General features: G+C 41.6%; 1 protein-coding gene across 1 annotated transcript in view; it reads left to right on the top strand.

Moving 5' to 3' along the window:
• cacna1c (calcium channel, voltage-dependent, L type, alpha 1C subunit) overlaps positions 1–18218 on the top strand; it is a gene marked incomplete at both ends in the record, with an annotated part of 156889 nt that overhangs the window by 37130 nt on the left and 101541 nt on the right. The window contains one exon of the mRNA XM_083906641.1: positions 16523–16955. Coding sequence (XP_083762767.1) covers positions 16523–16955 — 433 coding nt within the window. The remainder of the gene's footprint in view (positions 1–16522; positions 16956–18218) is intronic.

Raw genomic sequence — 18218 nt, 5'->3', positions numbered from 1 at the left:
GTATTTCAAGACACTTTCTCTGAGAAACTCCTTGAAGCTGATGGGCTACAGTCGCCGTAGACTACACATGGTGGCCATCTGAGTGCACGCACACACTGTGCTTACTTAATAACATGATTTGAGGCTGATGCCATTGTCGTAACCTGTTTTTTTTTATGCTTTAACCGACTGAACGCGTAGTCTACGTCTGTTTCACAGGTCAAATTAAAAAGGTGCCTGTTCCTGACGAGGGGAGGGAGGGGGGGGATACGATACAGTGTGGGTACGACCTGAGTCATAAACCTAACGCTCCCTCCGAGACTGTCGCGATTGTCAGACTGCGGAGCTAAACTACGAGAGTACATTCATTAGCGTTTTACGGCTTTGTAATCTCGTCAATTAATCACAGGCGTGCCGACACTTTTTACTGCGCTCAACGCACAAAAAAAAAAAAAAAAACACACTAGGAGGGGTTTGTGCAGCAGCGGCAGAGACTGGGTGTCTGTTGTGTGTCGTCGGCGCTTCCGTAACAACACAAAGACATTACAGCATATGTGCTTCGTTTGATGGCTCCCTGGTGCGTTGTATATTTATACCACAAGTTCTCCCTGGGTTCATGTATCTGCTCCTGTGAGATTACTGACACACACGTAATTGTACAGCGCTAACTTAACAAGGACACTCGTATAATGCATTCTGTAACCTTAGCCATCCCAAATGTACGGAAGAGGATTAGGGTCACACGGGAAAAAAATTGATTTTAAAGAATTCTGACTATTCTCAGAATTCTTCCTTTAAACTCAGAATCCGGCCTAAATTCTGACTATTCTCAGAATTCTGTCTTTATTCTCAGAATTCTGACTTTATTCTGACTCTATTCTCAGAATTCTGACTTTATTATCAGAATTCTGACGTTATTATCAGAATTCTCAGAATCACTTTATTTTGAGAATTCTGACTTTAAACTTTTTAAACATTCTGAATTTATTCTCAGAATTTGTGACTTTTAACCCAGAATTTCTGACTTTGAACACAGAATTCTGACTTTTTAACTCAGAATTCTTTACTTTATTCTCAGAATTCTGGGCACCCGTAGTTCTGAGTTTAAAGTCAGAATTCTGAGAATAAAGTCATAATTCTGAGTTTTAAAGTCAGAATCCTGAGTTTAAAGTCATAATTCTGAGTTCAACGTCAGAATTCTCAGTTTTAAAGTCAGAATTCTCCATTTTAAAGTCAGAATTATGAGAATAAAGTCAGAATTCTCAGTTTTAAAGTCAGAATCCTGAGTTTAGAGTCATAATTCTGAGTTCAACGTCAGAATTCTCAGTTTTAAAGTCAGAATTATGAGAATAAAGTCAGAATTATGAGAATAAAGTCAGAATTATGAGAATAAAGTCAGAATTCTGAGTTTAACATCAGAATTCTCAGTTTTAAAGTCAGTATTCTCAGTTTAAAGTCAGAATTATGAGAATAAAGTCAGAATTCTCAGTTTTAAAGTCAGAATTATGAGAATGTGGCCCTAATCCTCTTCTGTTCAAATAAACCTAAAATCTAGCCCTAAAATCGTAACTTTCCCACCTCCTCCTGTGAGGACATTATTGACTGTACAGTAAAAAGGCGTCACCTCAGCTCTGCCGGAGTCTCCTGGTGAAGGTTTTTTATTGAAGGAATCTTATTAGTGGTTAATTGCAGTTTAATTTATAGTTTCAGGGCCATCTGTGTTTGAGGCGGACATCCTCATAATGACAAGTGTTTCGAGAGGAACTTTATGGCGTGTCCTTCTTCGTGACCTTAGCAGCAGTCCAAAGTTATTAAACATTTTTACTGCACTTTTATTTTGCAGCAGCAACATTCATGTCCCCCCCCCACCCCATTTAATTGAATTTCACAATTTACACTGCTCATGTGCAGTTAGATTCCGAGTATTTACGACTTTATACCACAAAAATAACTCGAAAACAAATAAATAAAGCGGCTTTGCCCTCGTCTCAGACATTCACGAAAGGTCCTTGTGATACCTCGGAGCGGAGCAGACGTCAAGAGTTATGGCGCCCGGCTCAAAGTCGATCACGTGGTCAGAAGACGCCAAGGCTAGAAACATATGGAAGGTTTTTTTTTTTTTTTTTTTTTTTTTTACTTTTTATGTTGGTTAACATAGTTAGGGATCAAAGTAGATGTTGTAATGAGTAATAAAATGTTTAAGACGGAACAAACAACAGGATATCCTGTAATTAAGGGCAAACACAGACATTCAGTCACATTCAGACAGAAGTGATAAAGCCCTTAGAACACAGAGCATTTTGGCTGCTTTTCTCCATCACTGTATTTAAACGTACAGTATACAGAGGTTATATAAGAGTGTGCAATATAGAGTGTCTTATATCCTTATTTTCAGCTCAACCTATTCAATCCGATGGGGAAAAAAAACATTTTCACCAACTATAAACACACCTCAGATGGAATTTTTGAAATTTGGAAATGCGAAAAAACACAGCATTTTTTAAAGCCTGAATATGTGACCTATAATCACACCCCCACAGGATGTCCATATAAGGACTTGTGTATTATTCCCACGGCACTAAGGGTTACAGATTCAGTGTCAGTTACTTGGTTATTGTCATGTCGTGTCTTTTGAAAACATCATAGTGTGGATGTAGCCTGATAGCCAAGAGGTTTTGAAAGCATTACAATCCATTTCGCCTCTAAAATAAGTCTTATACAGCTTTTATGTTGTGTTTTCTCTGTCATTGTCATGACATTGATTTCTCTCCCATGTACAAACCTGACATTCATTTTGCAGCGGCGCCGTCACTGCATCTTGAATTTAGTGCTGACCAAAAGGATTGTTATTGGTTGAAGAGTATATTTTTCTTTTTTCGCCCTCAATAGCAGAATCAAATCGGGTGCACCGAGACCATTCCTCAGTGCTGACGCAGCATGGTGGAGATGAAAATATGCTTGTAGTGCATGTTGATGCAGTAGATCATATGCAGTTCACAGTCATTCCTTTAATTATGTAAAAGAATAGTTGTTCTTAAGAGCTGTTTTTCTTATATGGACGTTAAGATTCACACAACCTCGAGTCAAAGTATATTAAAATTGTCTCTTTGTGTCTTTGCCATGGTAACCCTTTTTCAGGAGGTTTCCCGAAAAAAACTTTCAGACTTAAATTTTTTCCGTATATCACATTTAAACGCAAGAAATTGAGCATGTGAGACCTGTGGTTTGTTTTGCTGCCAAAGCTGCGGCGTTAGCAGCCAAAGCAGACATCTATCAGTGCTTGGATTTTGGCTGCTGATATTTTTCAAAGCCTGGATGAGGAATCAAACGGCAAACTAACTAGAAATAGAAATTAATAAAGGTTGGCTATATTTTTGGCACTAATATGAAAAATAATACTGATGCGGAAAGTTTGTTAACTACCCAATAATTTGCACTATATTCTTGTGACTGGTGTTAAACTGATACTTAGGTAAATGAGGTAATACAGATGAAACAGTGGCTCATGGAAAGTGGCTTAATTTGCTGTTATGATCTGGTCTTGTAGATTCCAATCCTATAGTGGCGTTGCTATACACTCTTACAAATAAAGGTGCTAAGTAGAACCATATAAGGTTTTTTGGCTTGTCCTCATAGTAGAACCCTTTTTGGCTCCAGGTAGAACCTGGAACCCTTTTAAAACCCTTTATCCAGGAAAGGGCTTTTAAAGGGTTCTCTGGATCAAAATGGTTCTTACTGGAACCATTAGTGTTACCAAGAACCTTTGACAAGCTATTTATTCGGGAAAGGGTTTTTCAGAAGCAAATGGTTCCAGGTAGAACCTCGACCCTTGTGGCTGGACAATTTTGGAACCTTTATTTCTAAGAGTGTATTGGTACTAAGTGGCAGTTGCTGGTCTTTGAAACAGGAGAAGCTCATTTTGGGCCCAAACAAACAACTAGAAAATGCGATAATTACAAAAAATTGAAATGCTATAATAGTGTTTTCATTGACAGTTTATATATGTATGATCCTGCAACACACTGTCAATCAACAACTGGCTCCGCCTCTCAGAAAGTTCCTCCAATCATCGTGCAGAAGCCCATGCAGCGTCGCCGCCCGCCCACTGCTCCACTGACTCCCAGAGAAGCCGAGCTTCCCTGGAAGTGACGTTTTTGCCACATTTGTGGTTTTAATGGGCAGGCTACTGCGGGAAAATGAAAGATTTCCTGCTGATTCTGATCTATTCGTGTTCTAGCGCACGTTTAGTATTGACATGTAAATACAACACAATACACGTTTGCCTTCCCTAGCTGCCACTGTTGGTACCAGTTCAATGCCTAACTCTACAACCCTATCAACACATTATGTATTCCAGACACTGGTTGATTGTACAGGTGGTCATGTGGGGCTCAGCCGCCTCACGGTGACCTTGCCAAGGTTATGAGTTGCATTCAATGGGACTCCATGTGCGATAAACATATGCAATTACTTTGCCCGTGAGGCACTTTGGATGAAAGTGTGTGTATCCGAATGGCATGTACGATACATTAGGAGACCACCGTGCCCTTTAGTGGCGTAAAGGGCAGCGAGAGGGATGAGCAGGGGGAAAGACCAGGGGAGGGAGAAAATGGAAGCAACAGGAAATATGGCGGAAGCGGCGGAAAGTGCATGTGGCAACATTAGGAGGGAAAAAAATCAAATACCGCATGCCAATTAACCTCAGTCTGCTAAAACACCACATCAGTGGGCAAAGCCATCATCTCCGTACCTCCCCCATCTATCCCGGCGTCTCCACAGCTCAGAGTGCCCTTGTGATTCAGGAACAGAAGCTTTTTATATTGTTTCAATGACAGCAAAGACGATAAAAGAGAGGCAGCCAACTGACTCATATAGAGATCGTGAGTACTGGATGTAAAGGAATGATGCAGCGAGAGAGAGAGAGAGAGGGAGACAGTTTGTAACTGGGTTACTCTGGCCTCACATCTCTCCACTGCAGATGAATATTAATAAGTGGTTATTAATATCTGCTGCCTGCACTCTGTGTGTGTGTGTGTGTGTGTGTGTGTGTGTGTGTGTGTGTGTGTGTGTGTGTGTGTGTGTGTGTGTGTGTGTGTGTGTGTGTGTGTGTGTGTGTGTGTGTGTGTGTGTGTGTGTGTGTGTGTGTGAGGTCGGCAAGGAGGCACAGTGTGGACAAACATTCCTCCTCCTCCTCTCATTTCTTCTCTTTCTCCTTGTCGATACACACACACACTCAAACATACTCCATCATCACTTTCAGCTCGTCTTTCCTCCTCCTCACATTTGCCCCTACTTTTATTTTCTTTCTCACAACTTCTGTGTCGTCCTTTATTCTTGTAATCTGTCCATCTCGCTCGCCTTAATCTACCCCCCCCCCCCCCGCGTTCATCCTCTGCGCTGATGCTTTCGCTGGCGTTGGGTTTTTGTCATAAATCAAAGTGAAGCGACTTAATTTTCGACTCTTTGTCAGACATGTGATACATTTCCTCTGTCGGATTCATCTCGAGACCAAAACGTATCAATAATGCTTGGTAATGTGGCTGTCAAACTCTGTTGTGCAGAGACATCGAGCGGAGCAGGACGCAATTTTGTTATACTCAGACGCTCGTGCTCGTGCTGCCTTCACGTGCGATCGCAACGACGATACGTCCTTTTTGTGGAATCGGAAGTAGAGGAGTAGAGGAAGCACCAGTCTTGTATAAAGTACCTTAAAGGTGCATTATGTAATAAATCTAAAGCAACTGGCCATAAAATCCTCCTAATATGTCACAGAGACTCAGGAATAATGTTCATATAACAAACTGAACTCACCAACAACAACAGTACAGACAAAATATTTGCATTAAAAAAATGTTTTTGCAGACTGCAAATCATGTTTATGTTTTCAAATCATGTTTTGGCATGTGGCGCCACCTACCGCCGTCTACCAATCCTTGCAGTCAGTAGAGTCTCAGCTGCCGAGCAACCACGGGTTGCCAGTTAAGTCAAAAAAATTAAACCTAAAAGACCTCTGAATTTTGAATTTGAATGTAGTAACCGTTTTTGGCCACATTCTTACATATGGCGCCTTTAAAGGGATACTTGAACAGAAGTACGTTACCAGAAAATGACTTTGATAGAAGTTGAAGTCACTTTTTGTTTTAGAATATTACTTCAGTAAAAGTCTTAAAGTCTATGGTATGATGAATTGTCTTTCAACTGGAAGGTTGTGGGTTCAATTCCTGGCTCTGCTAGTCTATATGTGTCCTTGAGCAAGACACTTAACCCCATGTTGAAGCATGTGAATGTGTATGAAAGATCGTCAAGACTAGAATAGCTCGATATAAATACTCTTCTCAACTCTTCTTCTTCTGATTTTATTTGGTAACAACGAGTAACAAAGATAGTTGGAGATGCTAGAAATATCAATAACGTTAACGTAAAGTACAGATACGTGAATTGTGTACTTAAGTACGGTAACGGCAGTATTTGTTCTTCGTTGCATTACAACACTGGAAAACCTAAATATTTTGGACACGATCAACAATTAAGGACAAGAAAGGAATTATTCACCATCTTGTCTTACTTTCCGCCATCTTGAAATCGGGAACTCGTATTTGTCATAATTCTGATGAAGACTTGAATTATCGTGCAGAAGCAACATTAAAGAGACCCCTCCCCTCTTTCTCTCTGTCAGTCTCATCTCGCCGTGATTGCGCAGTAATGTAATCATAAACTTTTACACCCGACATCTGTGAAAAATCTGCTCCGTTGCCTTGAAATTAGCACCTGTTCATGCACGAGTGCAACCATTTGTGTAGAGAAAAAAAAAATGCCTGACGACTTTAAGTTCTCAACAAGATGGCGGGTTCATGGCTCTTGAAATCGTCTGCACGTCACGTGTGCAAGAACCGTACTCGTGTTTGTTTGGATTAAACAGATTTTGTCAACCTTGGACGGATCTGTTTTCCCCATCTTAACAGCCTTCTTCTTCCCTTAACTCCAGTCAAAAATGGATTAATATTGTAGTGTTGGTTCATACTCTTTCATAGAGGTGAATTCACACCTACAGTATACTTATATGATAAAGTTTCAATTTAATATCTAGAGTTAAAGTCCCATTTATTAACTAAGAAGACACTTTATCAGTTCCTCAGTTGACAGTTGAGGGCCGGGCTCCACAGTAAGAAAGTAGAAAATCTACATAACAGTGAAAATATATATGCTGCTGAATTCACGGGGAAGTGTGTGTAATTCATACATATACGTACACACACACACACATGCACTCTTTCATTTCCTCTCCACTTCACTTTCCACTTCAAACTGTGTGTCACACTTTAATGAATAAATCCATATAAGATAGGGTTTTGTGGCCAGAGCTCAGTGCAATGAAAAATGCAATATCAGCATATAAGAAGGTTCTTGCAAAAAAAAAAAAAATAATGTAAATTATGTGGAGCACCACAAGTATCTGTAGCCATTTTGTTGTCAAATGACCTCAGTTATGACTTTAATTTTTTTTAAAAAGGGAAAGGAAAGAAAATGGGCTCTGCCATAACAGCTTTTTGTTGACTGGAGTGGGAAAAAAGAGGTCAAACAACATGAAGTGGGACAGACAGATGTGTTTTCACTGCCGTGTCGTATTCAAATAAATGAGAAGCAATTTATTTTAAATGTGTCGTAAACAAACCAAGAATTTCCCTCCACAATTCAACCTTTTGTCCGTTTTTGTCCACTCATATACTGACGAAATGTTGGACACCAGGAAGGTTTATAGGTCTCAGAATACTAACATTGAAAGCTTATTTATTTGCTACAAATATATATATATAAACATATTATATATATATACATACATATATGTATATTTATGTACAGGAAAACACAACCAGTTGATGCAGTTATTTAATTATCCTTACTTTCAAACAACTAACCACAGGCTGGGCCACTTAAGAAGCTGGTCATGTGCTGCATGTGGCCCATGGGCCGCCATTTGAATCACTTCTCGAGGCGCTGTACATCCATAGTAAGGCAGAAACCTTTACAACCTTTATTAAATAGAGAAGGCATCAGTGTGGAGGGAAAATCTGTGACAGAACCAGACTCAAAGATGTGCAGCGTCTGCCTAGACAGGTTGGGGTGAAAGGAAAAACGTCGGACAGAAAGGGACACGTGTCTTTTTGTGTGATCATTTCATTTTTCCCTTTTCAAAGTAGAATCCAACTACACGCGGTCACGCTGCGTGGGTTCTGTGCGCAGATGCTAGTACGCGCGCCCGTAACCTTCTATTCGGCGGGGGTCAAAGGTTAAAAGAAGCAGGTGTGTTGTGTGTGCGAGTGTGTGTGTGTGTCCAGGTGTATATGTCGGTGCATACGTGAGCTTGTGTGTGTCGAGGGGAGCAGGTGTGACTGTGCGCTGTGTTCACTCAACCAGATAATGGCCACATATGGACAGAGAGAGAGACGGAGAGAGTGGAATGCACACAGGTAAGAGTAATAGTGCTTCTGTATCGCTTGTGCTCGTGCACACGCATATGAATTGTGAGCGTGTGCTGCGTCTGTGGTGAGCGGATCGCACATAAATTGAAATAAAACACAGATCTCAGTTACAACTGGTATTTACGATGACAACGATAATGATAGGATGCCGTGTAAACCTTGAAAAAAAAAAAAAAGAAGCAGCGAATGAGTGACAGTCACAGATTTTGTGTCAAAGATTTGATTATCCCTCGTCTGGATTATGCCGTTTTATGTTTAGCCTCGAGTCAAAGTTGAATAAAAACCCCAAACATGTTCTTTTTAGTTGCACACTGAGAGCTAAATAATTGTCTGCAAATGAGAGGGAGAAGCAGCGAAGCAAGCAAGATAGAGAAAAATGGAAAGAGGAGGAGGAGCAGATTGATGGAGGAGAGGAGGGAGGGCGGCTAAGAATGAACTTGTCCACTGCTTTGGAGGCAGTGGAGGGAGTGACAGCTGTATAGATTAGGAACAAAGGAAGGAGAGGAGCGGGAGGAGAAGAAAAAGAGAGGTGGTGTTGTGGTTGGCAACTGTTAATAAGTATCAAGGAGATGGATGTAGTCTGGAGAGCGAGAGGAGGAGGAGGAGATGGAAAGGGGGGTAGGGGAGGAGAGATGTTTGAAGGGTTTGGCAGTGATGAGGAAAAGGAAGAGAGGAGGGGAAACGGGAGATGAAGAAGTGCTGTAGCATGGGAGGGAATGACAATTCAGCTGGGATATCACACCGAGTGTGTGGGTATATTTGAGTATACTTATATTTTTTGCCTCTTCAGGATCTTTTGTGGCAAAAACACTGACCTTACCAGGACCAATCAGTGGTCTTCATGAGATTAACTGGTTACTGGTTATGGTTTAAATCGACCCTGGACTGTGTGTCTGCAGTACAGGGAATGGTTTCTGGTTCCATTCCTGTTAAAGGCGCCATATGTAATAATGTGGTCAAAAATGGTTACTACACTCCGATTCAAAATACCGAGGTCTTTAAGGTTTTAGTTTTATTACATAATGCACCTTTAACTCTAACTCTATAGCTCCCCCTCCTGTCACTTGCAGAAGTTGTCTGATGACTCTGCAACTGTCCCACCCCCAACATTGGGGAACATACAGGGAGTAGATATCAAGATGGTGACATCTTATAATGACAAGAACCTGGGTGTTCATTCAAGCAATAAACTGGACTGGTCTGACCATGCTGCTGCCCTCTGCAGGAAGTTGTCAAAGCCTCCTGACTCCTGTAGACCTTTTATCAATGTGCAGTCGCATCAGCTGTCTTTTTTGGATTGTGCTGGAGCAGTGGCATCTCCACACTGATTAAAAAAAACCAGCTTGGTCCCAGGTTGCTCCCTTGACCCAGTTGAGTTCGGTGGGAGGATGATAGCCAAACGATCATCTATGATGAATAGCTTCTTCTCCCAAACCTGCAGGACACCATCACAGATCCCTGTAGGACTGAGGGGAGGAGAATGAAGGAAAACAGAGAGAAAGGGAAGGGTTTTACAGGAGGAGATGACATGAGAAAATCGTTTAAAGCGCCATAATTTGATTGTTCCTGATCGTTGTCTGTGGATTTCAATGAGCCAGTTAAAGGAGGCAGGGCAACTCATGACGTTGGAAGTCTGGTTTATGTGATGTAGTGTGTGTGTGTTGTGCGATCATTATTGTATAGCTGTATTTATTTGTGTGTGTGTGTAGCAATGACATTTAATGGCAGCGTGCTTAGAGTTGAAGCGATAGCATCTCTCTCCCCAGCCTTTATCATTCAGTCGGTATCAGTCACACTGACTTGCGTTTTTATCACAGCTCATTACGATCCACAGTTCAGTTCACACTGAAGTTCACCTCTGTTAGAGTCATTTCTAGTTCAGTGAGAGCGAACGCTGGCTGTCGTTACAGCATAAACCGAGGTTTAAAGAGGCATAAAACATATTTGCTCCGCAATGCGCTTCATTCATGCCTTATTATGTGCTCTAAAATCATTCTGTTTCATGTCATTTTTCCACTCCGACGACATGTAAATGTATATACGTACGTGTCCCTGCGGAGTACTCGTACTCCAGCAAGAGACTGCAGTGTTATCCTGAACTCAGACACATAAATCTGGAACAAAATCAGCCGGCTATATACACCGACCTTAAAAATATCTCATGGATCAGAGACTTCCTAACAAAACAAGACGCATAGAAACAGGAACGTTTATTTCTAGCACACTTTGACTGTAAAGGATGTTTAAAAAAAGCCTTGTGATCCAAAAACAACCAGCAGGTCAAGAACTAAACAGCGACACAAAAAACCCATCTCTGCTTTCAACACCAGGGCCACACATCCCTACAATGGCAGCAGAAGGTCATAGGATCAAGTTACCTAGCACATCTCCTGACCTATAGTTTGAACTCTTCAGACCTTTCAGACAAAACCTCTGCTCAGTCACACACACGATCAATGGTATAATTTTGTTGACACCACATTTAAAGGGGACAAATGATGCTAAATCAACTTTATTAATCATTTAAATCCTTATATTTGGGACTCTGGAGGCCCTATCAGTCAGCAAAGTGTGAAAAAAGATAAGTCACTCATGTTTTTGTGGTCCTCCTCAGTCTAAGTAGAGGAGATAAAACATGCGATGTTGACTTCCACACTCATTGCTAGGTCACAATGCGCTAAATTCCTGGAATTGTTGTCTTGTGGAGCTCCACTTTGTCCGTAAAACATGCGAAAGTGCTGGCGAGGGCAACTGTATCCGAAAACCGGAAGTCTGCGAAGTCCACAAAAAGTTCTATTCTTGGCTTCACAGTGCAGCACAGAGTTCTACCCAAACTTCCAGCCTCAGAGGATTTATCTGTCCAGTGGACACACGTTATATATGAAGGCAATGTGCCCACAAATGCTCTAGTAGCCTCTGTTGCTGATGTAATATGCTGTCACTTAAGTTTTGTTTTACTTTTTTTAAGGTGGACCTTTAAGGTGGACCTAAAGAGATACTAGTAAACAGAGCGTTCTGAACAGGGCTGTTTTGGCAGGGTGATTGAACTGCTGTGGTTCTTCATTCTTATGGTATTATGACCAAGGCATGTCACAGACATGTTCATTAGGACACCAGGGAACTAGTTTAACTTGGAGAAATAGGGTATAATATGACCCCTTTAATAGCTGATAAGAGCCTAAATTCTGCAGTTGAATTGTAACAAGAGCCTCTTTTTTCACTTAAGACGTTTGGACTTGTCACAGTGGAGCAGGCATAAATAAAACTAATCACGGCTAAATTTAATATGGCCACTTCATTGTCAAGGTCTTGGTGTTTTCTCATGCTGGCTTCACTGCAACGCTTAAATAGAACCCGAGCCGCCACTGTTAATTTTATCAGCAACACCTGCGCTTTCATTACGACGGCGAGCTAACGTGTCTGCTGTGAAATAGGCCTGTCACACATTCTGGATTATTTATTATGATGATGCCTTTCATATTTTTTTTCTGTATCGCACCTTTTAAAGTGCCTCGCTGTTGGAATGTGCGACGCAAATAGATTTGGCTCGCCTTAGAGGCAATGGACACGTTAGAGGAGGAAATCAACTATGTAGCACAATCATCCTAGTACTTGTGACTACATCTAATCTACAATTATGTATACAGTATAAGTTAATACAAGTGCTGGGCACTAGGTTAACGCACGACGCGCGTGACGTCATGTTTACGTGCCGCGACACCGGAGTCCAGGCACCGTTTACCAGTTAGCTCCGTTAGCTGCATTAGCTCCTTTAGCGCCGTTAGCGTGCCTACAGTCGAACTGGAGCGGTCTGTTTTTTAAACGAAAAGAGCAGCGCTACAAATAACCAGCGTACCTGTGTAACTGCGTATGTGTGCCTCTGCTTTTAAAGTTTAGCGTTACTTTAGAGACTCATTTTAACAATCCGGAGTCACGTAAACATGACGTCACGCACGTTTTTTTCCGGTCAGTCGTCATGGAAACGCGGAATGCGTTATTGTTAACGGCGTGTGTCATGCTTAGTATTACAGTCGATTGTAACAGTGCTTTACTAACATAGTATAAAATTGACTGTAATACTAATACGTAATCAGCCTTTTTACGGAGAAATGACACAATAATATTATGTGCTGTCATTAATGGTAAAGGCACTCTAGCCCTCAACACTGACAGGAAATTGGCATTGCTCATTTTCACTCATAAAGTGACTTAATGGACATAATAGATTATTGGATTATGAGCAGTCATTAATGGTTACGCACTCGACCCCTCTGCTAGAATTTCCGCTTTCTGCTCTTTCCTCTTCCTCTTATAATATCAACAGCCAATATCTTCCTATAGATTAGATTAGATTAAAGTTTATTCATCCTTGTTGGATAATCAACTTACATGTTCACATCCATGCATTTAAAACAGTCTTATCTTATCTTATCTTGACACTTCTCCCATCCCTTTCCCTCCTCTTACATCTTAACTTCCCTTCATCCTCTTTTCCCCTTTGCCTGCCCCCTCCTTTCTTCTTCTCCTCCTCCTCCCATTCAATCAGAGTCACATTTCCAGGGGCTGCTGGGGTTGTTGTTTCTTTTTTTCTTCTTCTTCTCTGCAGCAGTATTAGGGGGGGTGCTAATGGAATTACGCTCTCTCGCCACAGTCTATCATACAACACGCAGGAAGACTGTGCTTATGCATGAGACAGGACAGAGAAACACATGGTCAGACAGAGAGATTACTGAGCTCAGTATTATTAAAGTTTTACACTGTCTCTAATCCCCGCACACACACACACACACACACACACACACACACACACACACTTATAAACACACTCTCAGTGGACTGCACCCTGCGAGAGGAGCAGGCAGTGTGAGATAAACTGATCAAGCAGCAGTGTGCAGAGTGATTATGTGTCTGTTTGTGTAAGTGTATGTTTGAGGGAGATATTGAGCGAAAGAGAGCGGGTTGATGACTATGATGTGCAACAGGAGACGGATATTAACTGGAGTCAGCAGTGGAGAGAATGAGGGAGGATTCTTTCCAGTATGGATAATCATCTGGGACAGTAGCGCGCAGGGCATGAATGTGTGTTTTCATTGCTTTATATATATATATATATATATATATGTATATGATGAATTTGTGTTGACGTTTCCATTTTCGAGTGTCACGGGGAACCTCTGCTCCAGAGGTTTTGAGAAAATGAGGTTTAAAAAAGATTCCCTGCCCAGTAATGAGGTGAACGAGAGGCACCACGTCGAAGCAAAAGTGGCATTTTCCGTGAGGCACAGCTGCGTCTGATATTAAATGCCATCATCGCTCATGAATGTAAAAGAGCTGCATTGCTCTATTCAATGCACACTGTTCCTACTGTAAACATCTGCAGACATACTGTATCTGCAGTTGTTGTTTATTCAGCACATTTGTTTTATTATTACCTTTAGGGTATTCCACTTTTCTTTTTTCTTTTGTAGCTGTAATGAAAACAATAAAATAGATCTGTTTAGTATTTATTGAAACGATTATTACATTCATTAAGTTGGCATTAAAAAGAAAACAAAATTAAATGCAGTGATAAAAACGAACAAACTGTAACATCAATACAATAAATAATAGCTTTACATAAATGGCAGCCAGTGGCCAAGAGGAAAGGATGGGGCAACGTAAGTGATGCCCACTGCTCCTGCACCCGTGTGGTCTGTGTGCAATAATGACTAAATTTCTTTAAAAAAAGATAAACAAACTAAGAAAAAAAATCTCTAATAATAACAGACTATCCTCTCTTTTTTACACAGGTGGGTGTAGTTTGCCGTTTGCACAGCAGCCATTTTGACAAGTCTCACAGGTGTAAATAATCCAACTAACGACGGCGGCGTTCCATTTAGCGTCCTTTAATTAAGGGCACACGCATATTCCACTGTCCAATTCAGTGAGTATAGAGTACAGTTATTAATTCAGCGACAAGCAAAGGGGTGAAAAATAGGATTTAAATTGTGTTAGGTGTCTTGTACAGTTACTTCCTGTGCTATGTGTTGCTGGCTGAGAGGCTAGCTTGCGAAAGCTAGCTTGGTCCACAGGTGGTGCTCACCCTTTGCCTGAAATGGAAGACTACACCTGGTAATAGTGCCTTTGCTCAGTTTACACACTTGGTCATGCTAACTGACTAGCAGCTAAGTTATTTTGTGTGTTCTATCACTTTTTTTGTTCCCCCTCTGAAGCGCTGTGTGTACCATGTGTGTCTGTTCCTGATGCTAAGCTATCTGCTAATATAAAATATTAGCACAACCTGTGTGCACTGCTAGCACTTCAGCACTTAAGCTAAGTTCTTCTGGAGTATTTCAAGTGAATAACACTGGCAGTCATTCAATGTGATAAGACAATGCATATTCTTAACCACTTTAATGTATTTATGAATGAGAGATTATGAGAAAAGTGTGGGTGAGGGTTGAATTGGAGAGCATTAGTGCAAGCTTACATTTTTAATGCAAATAATTATATTTGCTGGAGTGCAGTTTGTCATGTAAAGCAACGCTTAATGAGTTATTAGAGGAGTAATTGATCACGTGTTTTCAAACACTTACTGAATTGTAAATGGGGATTAACAGCTGGTGTGTAATGTTTCTTTGATTGTCTGACTGTCAGAGATCTGACATGTTTTTAAGTTGCTGAGTAAGTGTGTTTTTAGACTAAATTCCCACTTGAGGTGATTTTAAAATGCTGCCTGATGCATGTTCTCTCAAAACATTGTGCAGATACTGTAACCATCCTGCAGTCATACAAAGTATATGGGATAACCTCGCCTAACCTCAACAGTCTCTCAATTTACTTTTCTTTCCTAATCTTTCTTGCTACAGCACATCATTGATTGAAGTTTACCTTTTTTTTTTTTACTCTCTAGGCTAATCTTTATGGGATTTTGGTAATTACCTCTGTTCAAATGTGAATTTGTAGTGCATAGCATAATGAAAAGGTGTTCAAAGCACTGATAAAAATGACTGCTTCTGCATACAGTAACACTATCAGGCTTTCACTGGGGACGACCTATGTTAAAAATGTGTTAACACTTAATGTGTAGGATTGTATCACAGTGGATATTGATTTATTTTGCGATTAACAAAACCTGATGCATACTCTGTTTTTTTTTCCCTGATGCAGTGCGATTATCTGATTATAATTTATATCAATATCTCAAAGTTCAAGGAATGTGCATTGTCTTGACCAGAAGAGTGTCATGGACGGTGCCATGTCACTTTTGTGATGGTGTAATCTTGTGCAAGATGATAGCATTTCAGGAATTTTTATTCTGACGTCGGAGTGAAAGAGGTGGTTGAGGGGGGTTATTATTACCGACTTTAATCTGGCTAAGCATACAGTATGGATAATCCGCTCTCTCTTACTTTTACTCACTTAGTTTTACAATTCCGACTATGTAATCTCAAGGAGATTATTGTAATTCTGCCCCTCATTTTGCTCCAACATTCTTGGTTTTTATTTTATTCCACTCGATGGATTTGTTGTCTGCCGTACAGCTGAGGGAACACTCATTTGAGAAAGAGGAAGTTAATAACTTGAATTGTTTAATCTGCTGCAATGCTGATGTTTTTGTTATTTTTTTAGATTTTTTCTCAAATTTTGCCAAATGGCTCATAAAAGCGTAACTTGAAGTGTGTGACAAGTTGGGATCAGTGTTTTATTATTCCGATTTTTTTAAACTTAACTCTTGCAACAACACAGTTGATGTATTTTCAAGATCATGTTCGCTACACCACACGATAGCTGCTGGTCTCATGAGTTGTGTTGTGTTGCAGCAACATAAACACAATATGGTGAGAAGCTACACATTGTACAGTTATTATCTCTGTTGTACTTGTACTTGACACGTGGGCAGTATGTTAGTCAACAGTCTGTTCTATCAAGAGAGTTCTGAAAAATATGCAGAGGTCACTAAGTGATGAAAAATCCTGTTGCAGCCTCCAAAGTAAACACAGTAGCTACTCAACGTGTTGTATTTAACTTCGTGGGATGTGTGTGCTTTTCTAACTTTTCTCTCCCTCATCTCTCCACTCCAGGCTCCGACTATTCTCCACCTCCCCCCCTGCCTCGGCCTCCTCCCCCCGGCCTGACAAATGAGCACAGCGATGGCGGGAGCCACGGCGACCACGGCGGACGAGGGGGCAGCGTCAACCACGGGGTCGGCGTGGTGGGCCTGGCTCCGGAGCACATCGCCACGCCGGGGGCGGCCCTGAGCTGGCAGGCCGCCATCGACGCCGCCCGGCAGGCAAAGATCATGGGCAACGCCGCGTCGGGCGGAGGGGCGGGGCTTGGTTCGGGAGGGGGCGGGCCCATCTCCACGGCCAGCTCCACTCAACGGAAGAGACAGCACTATAGCTCCAAGCCTAAGAAACAGACAACGACGACCGCCACAAGGCCGCCACGGGCGCTACTCTGTCTCACACTCAAGAACCCCATTCGCAGGGCCTGCATCAGCATTGTAGAGTGGAAGTATCCTTTAAATAACCTTGAACGATGGTTAGTTATGTTCTCGAAGGCTGACTGGTGACTTGTTAACTCACACTTATTTGATACTTGTGTCTTTATTATCTATGATATTTAAATCAAGTAAGCCAAATCCATTCATTCATTCATCCAATCATCCATTCATTCATTATCTATACTGTTTATTATGGATGGATGGATGGATGGATGGATGGATGGATGGATGATGGGCGGGCATATGAAACTCCCTATTTCCTCTCCTGAAATATCTCCTCTTTCCATTCCTCACTCAGTATGGATTCATGCTTTCCACTCCTTTGTTTTAATCCCTTCTCTCGGTCCTTCTCCCTCTCTTTCTTTTTCTCCACCAGCCTTTTTTTTGTTTAGCAAAATTGTCCTTTTCATCCATCATTCACACCTTTCCTCATGAGGTCCCTCCCCAGCGCTTCCCGACTGCATTCATCCACTTACCCCCCCAAGGTACATCCATTCCTCTATCACTCCTTCAGCTCCTCCACATTAAAGTCTCTCCCGTCGTTTATTATCTCCCTCCCTCTCTCCCTCCATCCATCCAAATCCCTTTATTCCTGCTGTTCCTACACATGCCCTTCTCTCTCCAGCCATGTCCTGTCCTCTGGAGTTTTTTTTTTAAGCTGCAAAACATAATAAGGGAGAGAGACAGAAATGGTCAGAGTCACAGTCAAAGTGATCTATAATAGGAGAGGGTCCACATGAGCTCACCAAGAGCACATACACATGTCCTGGGGGGGGGGGGGGGAGGAAGAGGAGGGGCCAGAGAAATGAGAAGGGCAGGGACGTGGGCAGGGCATGGATGTCGACAGGAGAGATGATGAAGCAGAGCGGCTGAGGAGGGAGGGACTGAGCAAGGGATCCAGGGGTGGATGGGAAAGGTAAACAAAAATATGATGAAGTAGGGGGAGGTCAAATAATAAGTACAGAGGGGGAGGAGGTGCAGGCAGAGGAGATGATTTATAAATGGTGCATATGATTGTGTGTTTGGACTGCATTCGAGAATACATTCAACAATAGCGATTTTTTTTGCTTAGTTTAAAGGAGACCTATTATGCAAAATCAACTATTTAATCATTTTAATACTTATATTTGGGACTCTGGAGGCCCAATGAGTAGGCAGAGACATTCCTGGAATTGTTGTCTCGCGGAGCTCCGCTTTTTCCGTAAAAAACGCAAGGGTGCAGGCGAGGGCAATAGTATCCGGAAGAGCGGAAGTCGACGAAGTGTTCTATTCTT

The sequence above is a fragment of the Microchirus variegatus genome (genome assembly GCF_963457635.1).
Source record: "Microchirus variegatus genome assembly, chromosome: 20".
Classification (NCBI taxonomy): domain Eukaryota; kingdom Metazoa; phylum Chordata; class Actinopteri; order Pleuronectiformes; family Soleidae; genus Microchirus; species Microchirus variegatus.
This window is presented reverse-complemented; position numbering and strand designations above follow the sequence as displayed.